This window comes from Lampetra fluviatilis, unplaced genomic scaffold (assembly GCF_964198595.1).
Source record: "Lampetra fluviatilis unplaced genomic scaffold, kcLamFluv1.1 SCAFFOLD_1396, whole genome shotgun sequence".
In the NCBI taxonomy this organism is placed as follows: domain Eukaryota; kingdom Metazoa; phylum Chordata; class Hyperoartia; order Petromyzontiformes; family Petromyzontidae; genus Lampetra; species Lampetra fluviatilis.
In genome coordinates this window covers 2,809-13,305 of record NW_027620700.1, presented here as the reverse complement: position 1 = coordinate 13,305, position 10,497 = coordinate 2,809, and the positions used below count along the sequence as shown (strand labels likewise).

The following is a 10,497-nucleotide window of genomic DNA, read 5'->3' as shown; positions in this document are numbered from 1 at the left end:
GGTGACGTGTTGATGGTGGTGGTGGTGACGGTGACATGGTGATGGTGGTGGTGATGTGGTGGTGGTGGTGACGGTCACGTGGTGGTGATGGTGGTGGTGACGTGTTGATGGTGGTGGTGGTGACGGTGACATGGTGATGGTGGTGGTGATGTGGTGGTGATGGTGGTGGTGACGTGTTGATGGTGGTGGTGGTGACGGTGACGTGGTGATGGTGGTGATGGTCACGTGGTGGTGGTGGTGGTGGTGACGTGTTGATGGTGGTGGTGGTGACGGTGACGTGGTGATGGTGGTGATGGTCACGTGGTGGTGGTGGTGGTGGTGACGTGTTGATGGTGGTGGTGGTGACGTGTTGATGGTGGTGGTGGTGGTGGTGGCGACGTCGCGGCGTCCACGTCCGCGTCTCTGACCTCTGCACGAGGCTCCCGGCGACGTGGTGCAGGAAGCGGTGCAGGCTGTCGGCCTGCAGCCACGGGGCGGCGCCGCCAAACGCCACCGCCAGCAGGTCCAGCGCCAGCTCCGCCAGAGGGCACGCGCCCTCCGCTGCGGCCACAGAGACAAAGATCCCCCGCGTAGCCTCAGCAGGTTGTGGGGGGCAAGTGCTGTTAGCGAGTAGCAGCAGAGGACTACAACAACAACAACGAGGACAACAACAACAATAACGACAACAACAACAACGAGGACAACAACAACAACGACAACAACAACACCAACAACAATAACGAGGACAACAACAACAACAACGACAACAACGAGGACAACAACAACAACAACAACGACAACAACACCAACAACAATAACGAGGACAACAACAACACCAACAACAACACCAACAACAACAACGAGGACAACAGCCCCCGCTCGCCACTAAGGGGCGGTGACGTCGCCACGGCGTTAGTGCCAGGCTGGGTGCACGTTGAGGCTTATCGTGTGAAGCGTCGAAGGTTCGATTGTGGCAGGCGGTCACCGTGACAGACCCAGGTGGTGCCGTGGGTCAACCGACTGAGATGACAGGCCGATGTACCACCTGTGCCCCCTGCTGTGCCAGGCTAGGTGCATGGGACAGACCCAGGTGGTGTCATGGGTCGACCGACTGAGATGACAGGCCGATACACCACCTGTGCCCCCCCCCTACTGTGCCAGGCTAGGTGCAGGAGGTCACGGGACAGACCCAGGTGGTGCCATGGGTCGACTGACTGAGATAACCAGCCGATGCACCACCTGTGCTCCCCTACTGTGCCAGGCTAGGTGCACGTGACAGACCCAGGTGGTGCCATGGGTTGACCGACTGAGATGACTGGCAGATGCACCACCTGTGCCCCCCTACTGTGCCAACTCGCTGCGTTGTAGCCGCTGTTTTTTGCGAGCGTCGCTCCGCTGCCCTCTGCTGCTGCTGCTGGAGGGCGACTGCCTCCCAATTGCCCAGTGAGCGCCGATCCTGACCCCACACAGACAAAGATCCCCCGTGTAGCCTTCACAGACTGTAGGGGCAAGTGCTGTTAGCGAGTAACACCTACGAAGGCCGGCACGGCACACGAGGGGGTGGGTGGCCAGCACCACGCCCGGCCGCCTTTGTCTCCCCAGTGGCGATGTTCACACACCGCACCAGGTACTCATTTTAGGCTGAGTCGACCTAAGGGAGGCCCAAGTGTTGGCCGTGAGCGGGAATCGAACTCGTGTCGCAGGGATCGTAGCGCTAACGGTTACACGCACGCACACGCACGCACGCACACGCACGCACGCACACGCACGCACGCACACACGGGCACGCAAACAATACAAAGATACCCCGTGTAGCCTGCCCAAGGCTGTTGGGGCAAGTGCTCTTCAGCAGGCCCCAACATCACGCAAAGCTCAATGGAACGCGAGCCGGGAGAGTTCCTACGATCAGCGTTGTTACGTTGTTTTCATGGCTTCATTTTGGTGCTCTTGGTTCTTTCGGTAAAGTCACGTAAAAGGGAAGTAATAAAATAATAAAAATATAAAACCTAATAAAATACAAATCTCACCGAAATAATATTATTGTATTATTTCCCTTCTACGTGACTTTACCGAAAGAACCAAGAAGATGAATCCCTGCAGTCACGAAAGCTTCAAATCGAAATTTATTTTGGCGATTTCGAAAGAACACACGGTTAAGCAGAGGTCGAAACCGGGTACCCGATACCCGTACCCTAACCGATACCCGGCTACCCGTACCCGGCCGGGTACGGGTACCCGTTTGCGACCCTGGTGCGGCCGGGTACGGGTACGGGTAGGCCGTGAGTCACTGGTGAGTCGCCGTTTGTCACTCATTTCCCAACGTCTTGTCTCTTCTCACAATTCAAGTTCCTAGAATCAACCCACCCGCGCCTGCAACATGGCTTCATCCCAGAGGTCGCAATCAGGTACCCGATACCCGTACCCTACCCGTACCCAGCCGGGTACGGGTAGGGTACGGGTACGGCCGGGTACGGGTACAGGTACCCGTTTGTGACCCTGGTGCGGCCGGGTACGGGTAAGGAATCAAAACCCGTTTGCGACTTCTGCGGTTAAGCCGTGTTTCTTGCGGAAGTGCGGAGTTGCTCAATCGTCTCACGGTTGTCATCGTTTGACGTTGGTGTGTAACGGTGCTTTTTTTTTGTGTGGTGAGTCATTGAGTCTCTGGGTCTAGGAGTAGTCTATGGGTCTCTATGAGTAGTCTGTGGGTCTCTATGAGTAGTCTGTGGGTCTCTATGAGTAGTCTATGGGTCTCTATGAGTAGTCTATGGGTCTCTGCGTGAGTAGTCTATGGGTCTCTATGAGTAGTCTATGGGTCTCTATGAGTAGTCTATGGGTCTATTAATCTAAGTTGTCTTGTGGTTGTTGTTGTTGTTTGACTTGCATCCCACTGGGATTGTTTGCACACAGCGTTGGTGTGTAACGGTGCTTTTCTTCTGCAATGTTTTGCTGTCTTTTCTTGGATTTTCTGTTTGCACTCAGTCACATATTCACTTTAAGATGTTTTTTTGTTCATGTGTTTTTGTTTGTTGCGGTTGCACCCGATTCAAGAGCCGAATGGCTCACAGGGCTATACCTAATACATGAACTTGAATCAATGAAACTTGAAACGTGGTGCGGACTTGCGAACTCTGCTGCCCTCTGCTGGATCGAGATTAGATTCTGAGTCAGGAGTGACACTCGGGAGAGAGAGAGACGCTCACAACTTTGAGATAATCGACCATCGAACGCCTTTCTTCTTTAGGGGCAAGGGGTGGGGGCCATTTGGATATCTGTAACATCATTCGCGGGCCATACAAAATTATCAACTTCAAAATTAGTTATATTTGGTCTTAATTTTGGAGCTTTCGTGACTGCAGGAATTATTCTTTGGTTCTTTCGGTTAAGTGACGTCTAAAGATAAAACAATAAATTAAATACTAGCATACTACGACGTTTCGATTGCAACACAAGCAATCGTCGTCAGGCATAAAAGAAATATCAACAAAAATCTAACTAGAAAACTATAGACAGACATACAAGCAGACAGACATCACAAGGACACACTGAGAGAGAGAGAGAGCACGTATCGGCACAAAGAGAGAGCTTGCTTGTGTTGCAATCGAAACGTCATAATATGCTATTATTTAATTTATTATTTTATCTTTAGACGTGACTTAACCGAAAGAACCAAAGAATAGTCATATTTGGTCAAACGTTTAATGAACTCGCCCCTAATGCGACGGGCTGGAACTGCTTTTCTTTGGCGAGGCGTGTGATGATGTTAACTGGCTATTGATGATGTTGCTGCTTTTGATTTAAAGCTTTCGTGACTGCAGGGATTCATCTTCTTGGTTCTTTCGGTAAAGTCACGTAGAAGGGAAATAATAAAATAATCAAAATATAAAACATAATAAAATACAATTCTTACAATTGTATTTTATTATGTTTTATTTTTAGGGAGATAATAAAATAATATTAATAAAACATAATAAAAAACACATGCTTCAAATCGTATTCTTGGTTCTTTCGGTAAAGTCACGTAGAAGGGAAATAATAAAATAATCAAAATATAAAACATAATAAAATACAATTCTCACAATTGTATTTTATTATGTTTTATTTTTAGGGAGATAATAAAATAATATTAATAAAACATAATTAAAAAAACATACTTCAAATCGTATTCTTGGTTCTTTCGGTAAAGTCACGTAGAAGGGAAATAATAAAATAATCAAAATATAAATCAATAAAAATTCTCACGACGTTTCGACTGCAACACAAGCAATCATCATCAGGTGTGAAATCCACAGCAAGAAAATTTGAAAAAAAAAAAGCCACTTTCTTCAATTTTTTTTTTCAAATTTTCTTGCTGTGGATTTCACACCTGATGATGATTGCTTGTGTTGCAGTCGAAACGTCGTGAGAATTTTTATTGTTTTATGTTTTTATTATTTTATTATTTCCCTTCTACGTGACTTTACCGAAAGAACCAAGAAGATGAATCCCTGCAGTCACGAAAGCTTTCAATCGAAATGTAACCGCCTCTACGGGGAGGGATTCCACAAAACTGAGATCCTTAGAGTATATTGAGTGTGTTTAATTTTTATTATTTTATTATTTCCCTTCTACGTGACTTTACCGAAAGAACCAAGAATGAGATGTTGCTGCTGCTGCTACTCGCAACTGCTTTTTCAGGTTTGCTCCGAGATTTGTTGAAATTCGAGTCCCGCCTGCGTTTGCCTTGCCAGGGCCACACACAAATGATTTCGTGGGCCTCGCACGACCCTGAGGGCTGGACGTTCCCCACCCCGCGGGCTTTAGGGAATGCTTTTTGTGCGTTTAGTTTGACGTCATTTGCCCCATTGGCACAATAGCGATCAGCACGGTGATCGGTATTGTGACGTCACCGCCACTTTGTGGCGAATGGCGGTTGTTGTTGTTGTTGTTGTGTGTGTGTCTGTGTGTCTGTCCGCGTGTGTCCGCGTGTGTGTGTGTGTCCGCGTGTGTGTCCGCGTGTGTGTCCGCGTGTGTGTCCGTGCGTGTGTCCGCGCGTGTGTGTGTGTCTGTCTGTGTGTCTGTGTGTGTCTGTGTGTGTGTGTCACACACACACGCACGCACACACACGCACGAAACTGCTAACTTTTATATAAATATGGTTACGGCATCACCATCATAGTCATAACAACAACAATTATGATTAACATTGATCGCTCACACTCACCGCACTCTCTGCACTCTCTCCACACTCACTCACCACACTCACCGCACTCACCACACTCACTCACCACACTCACTCACCACACTCACTCACCGCACTCACCGCACTCACCACCCTCACCACCCTCACCACCCTCACCACACTCACCACACTCACCACACTCACCACACTCACTCACCACACTCACCACACTCACCGCACTCGCTCTCCGGCAGGCTCGCCTCGGCCAGCTCGGCCCGCGGTCGCTCCGCATCGTCCCCTTGTGCCGCCGCGGCGGCTTCCGTCTCGGTCGTGGTGACGGCCGCGGTGACGGTGCCGGTGCCGGTCCCGGCGTCGATCGGCGGTTGCGGCGGTGGAGGAGGTGGAGGAGGAGGTGGGTCGTCATCGTCGCCCGCGGCTCCGGCGATGAGCTCCGACTGGCCGGCCACGAACTGCCGGAGGACGTCTTCGATGGACAGGCCTTCCTGCAGCTGCTCGTCAGTCAGCGCACGCGGACACGGCGGAGATGATGCAGCGCACAGAGACACACAGACCACACACACACACACCGCACATACACACAACACCACACACACACCGCACACGCAGCACACACCACACACCACACCACACACACACACCAAACACACCGCACGCACACAGCGCACACACACACTACACACACCACACACCGCACATACACACAACACCACACACACACCGCACACGCAGCACACACCGCACACCACACCACACACACCGCACGCACACAGCGCACTCCACACACCGCACACACACACTACACACACCACACACCGCACATACACCGCACAGACCACACACACACACATACACCACAAACACACCGCACACAACACCATACACCACACACACCGCACCCCACACCATACACCACACACACACACACACATACACCACACACACAGCACACACACACCACACACCACACACACACCGCACACACTGCACACACACACCGCACACACCACACACACACCGCACACACTGCACACACACACCGCACGTACACATCACACACTGCACACACACACCGCACACAACACACACACCACGCCGCACACACCGCACACACCGCACACACCACACACACACCACACACACCGCACACACCACGCCGCACACACCGCACATACACATCGCACACTGCACACACACACCGCACACACACACCACACACCGCACACACCACACACACACCCACACACACCCTCAGACACACCACCACACACACACCACACACACCGCACACACCACGCCGCACACATCGCACACCACACACCGCACACACCACACACACCGCACACACCGCACACACACCGCACACACCACGCCGCACACACCGCACGTACACATCGCACACTGCACACACACACCGCACACACACACCACACACCGCACACACCACACACACACCCACACACACCCTCAGACACACCACCACACACACACACACACACCGCACACACCCAAACAGACAACCTCACACACACCAACACCCACACACACACCACAGACCCCAACACATCCCCCCCACACGCAACCCCCCCTCCACTCTCCTCCCTCCTCCTCCTGCACCTAGCCTGGCACAGTGGGGAGCACACAACTGGTGCATCTGCCAACCATCTCAGTCGGTCAACCCATGGCACCACCTGGGTCTATCACGGTGACCTCCTGCACCTAGCCTGGCACAGTAGGGGAGCACAGGTGGTGCATCTGCCGGTCATCTCAGTCGGTCACCTGCTGGGTCTGTCACCGTGACCTCCTGCACCTAGCCTGGCACAGGTGGTGCATCTGCCCAGCCATCTCAGTCAGCTAACCCATGGCACCACGTGGGTCTGTCACGGTGACCTCCTCCTGTCAGCAGCGTTTCACACTAGAAGCGGCGTGCCGGAGGTGGACCAAGGGGGGGTGAGGTGGTGGTGGTGGCGATGGTGGATGGCGGTGGTGGTTGTGGTTGGTGGTGGCGATGGTGGTCGGTGGTGGTGGCGGTGGTTGTGGCGGTGGTGGCAGTGGTGGTTGGCGGTGGTAGCGGTGGTGGCGGTTGTGGCAGTGGTGGTGGCTGGTTGTGGCGGCGGTGGTGGTTGTGGTTGTGGTGGCAGTGGTGGCGGTGGCTGTGGTGGCTGGTTGTGGTGGTGGTGGCGGCAGTGGTGGCTGGTTGTGGTGGCGGTGGTTGGCGGTGGCGGTGGTGGTGGTGGTGGCGGTGGTGGTGGCTGGTTGTGGCGGTGGTGGTTGTGGTGGTTGTGGTGGTTGTGGTGGTGGTCGTACGGCCTGGTCCTGGTCGAAGACGTAGGAGAATTTCTCGGGCAGCTCGGCAGCGTCGCCACTCAGCACGGCGGCCGCTTTGCTCCGTGCGGGGAACAACTTGGACCTGCGAGGGCGGCACAGCAGCAGCAGCAGCAGCAGCAGCAGGAGCAGCAGCAGCAGCAGGAGCAGCAGCAGCAGCAGGAGCAGCAGCAGCAGCAGCGACGCAACCGTCAATACCCACACAGCACCGCACACACCACACACACCCCACACACACCACACACACACACCACACACACACACCACACACACACACTCCGCACGCCCACACCGCACATACGCACCGCACACACACACCAGACACACACAACACACACACACACCACACACACACACCACACACACACCACACACACCACACACACACCACACACACACCACACACACACCACACACACACCACAACACACACACCGCACACACCACACCACACACACCACACACACACCACACACACACACCACACACACACCACACACACCACACACACACCACACACACACCACACACACCACACACACACCACACACACACACCACACACACACGCACCGCACACACACACCACACACACACACCACACACACACACCACACACACACACCACACACACCACACCACACACACCACACACACACCACACACACACACCACACACACCACACACACGCACCACACACACACACCACACCACACACACCACACACACACACACACCGCACACACACACACACACACCACCCACAGCATCATCACAGCAGCAGCAGCACTACCCACACAGCAGCAGCACTACCCACACAGCAGCAGCACTACCCACACAGCAGCAGCACTACCCACACAGCAGCAGCAGCAGCAGCAGCACCACCAGCAGCAGCAGCAGCAGCACTACCCACACAGCAGCAGCACTACCCACACAGCAGCAGCACTACCCACACAGCAGCAGCAGCACTACCCACACAGCAGCAGCAGCAGCAGCAGCACTAGCCACACAGCAGCAGCAGCACTACCCACACAGCAGCAGCAGCAGCAGCACTACCCACACAGCAGCAGCAGCACCACCATCACAGCAGCAGCAGCAGCACCGTCACAACCCACACAGCAGCACCATCACAGCAGCAGCAGCAGCACTACCCACACAGCAGCAGCAGCACCACCATCACAGCAGCAGCAGCAGCACCGTCACAACCCACACAGCAGCACCATCACAGCAGCAGCAGCAGCAGCACTACCCACACAGCAGCAGCAGCACCATCACAGCAGCAGCAGCACCGTCACAACCCACACAGCAGCACCATCACAGCAGCAGCAGCAGCACCGTCACAACCCACACAGCAGCACCATCACAGCAGCAGCAGCAGCAGCACTACCCACACAGCAGCAGCAGCACCACCATCACAGCAGCAGCAGCACCGTCACAACCCACACAGCAGCACCATCACAGCAGCAGCAGCAGCACTACCCACACAGCAGCAGCAGCAGCACCATCACAGCAGCAGCACCGTCACAACCCACACAGCAGCACCATCACAGCAGCAGCAGCACCGTCACAACCCACACAGCAGCACCATCACAGCAGCAGCAGCAGCACTACCCACACAGCAGCAGCAGCACCACCATCACAGCAGCAGCAGCAGCAGCACCGTCACAACCCACATAGCAGCACCATCACAGCAGCAGCAGCAGCACCGTCACAACCCACACAGCAGCACCATCACAGCAGCAGCAGCAGCAGCGAGGTCGCCGCTGTGGCCTCACTTGAGGTTGAGTTTCCCGTCGCCAGCGTCCTTGCGGGTGGCGCCGCAGTCGCCATCCTCCTCGCTGGGGCTGGGCCCCTCCGACTTGGGGAAGGCCGTCTTCAGCGAGTCCACCAGGTTCACCACCATCTGTAGTGGGGGGGGATGGTGGTGGGGGGGGGGTGTGGGGGGGGAGGTGGTCGTGGTGGGTAGGTGGTGGGGGGGGGTTGGTGGGAGGTGGTGGTGGTGGGTGGGTAGGTGGGTGGGTAGGTGGTTGGTGGGGGGTGGGAGGTGGTTGGTAGGGGGTGGGAGGTGGTGGTGGGGGAAGGTGGTGCGGGGAAGTGGTGGGAGGTCGCGGGGGGAGGGAGTTGGTGGTGGGGGGGAGTTGGGGTGAGGTGGTGGGGGGAGGTGGGTAGGTGGTGGTGGGGGGAGGTGAGGGGGGGGAGGTGGTGGGGGGGAGTTGGGGTGAGGTGGTGGGGGGAGGTGGGTAGGTGCTGGTGGGGGGAGGTGTGTGGTAGGGGGTGGTGGGGGGAGGCGGTGGAGGGGGGGGGATGTGTGTGGTGGGAGGAGTCGGTGGGCGGGGGTGGTGGGGGGGAGGGTGGGGTGGTGGGGGGGCGGTGGGTGCGGTGCCCACCTTGTCGATGCGTGGCACCAGCGTGGGCGTCTTGCGCACGAACGCGATGCGTGCGTCCGTGTTGAGCGCCAGGAACTCCCTCACCTCCTCGCTCTCGGCCACCTCGCCAATGCCACAGAGCCGCTGGGGGGTCACGTGGGAGGGGGGGGGGCAGGGAGGGGGGGGGGTTAGTGGGGGGGGGGGGCAGCACATGGAACCGGGTGCAGACCAGGGAGTTAAAGTCTAAACAATTTTAATTGAATTTCGATTGAAAGCTTCTTTCGTGAGTGCAGGGATTCACCTTCTTGGTTCTTTCGGTAAAGTCACGTGGAAGGGAAATAATAGAATAGAAATAAAACGCAATAAAATAATATTATATTAATAAAATAATAAAATTAAACATTAAAATAATATAATATTAATAAAATAATAAAAAGAAATCACAATAAAATAATATTATATTATAAATAATAAAATAATAAAAATAAAGCACAATAAAATAATATTATATTAATACAATAATAAAATAAAACATTAAAATAATATTTGATTAATAAAATAATAAAAATAAAGGACAATAAAATAATATTATATTATTTTATTATGTTTTCTTTTATTACTTTATTACATCCATTCTATAATATTACGTAA

At 54.0% G+C, this 10,497-nt stretch overlaps 1 protein-coding gene across 1 annotated transcript; it reads right to left on the bottom strand.

Moving 5' to 3' along the window:
- Positions 1 to 392: 392 nt before the first annotated feature.
- Positions 393 to 9,990, bottom strand: LOC144954270 (sorting nexin-19-like; the record flags this gene model as incomplete). The annotated part of the gene is made up of 5 exons (XM_078884803.1): positions 393 to 540; positions 5,373 to 5,646; positions 7,463 to 7,565; positions 9,256 to 9,383; positions 9,868 to 9,990. Coding segments are annotated over 5 exons (776 nt in total), but the record flags the coding sequence as incomplete, so codon positions are not given.
- Positions 9,991 to 10,497: the final 507 nt, after the last annotated feature.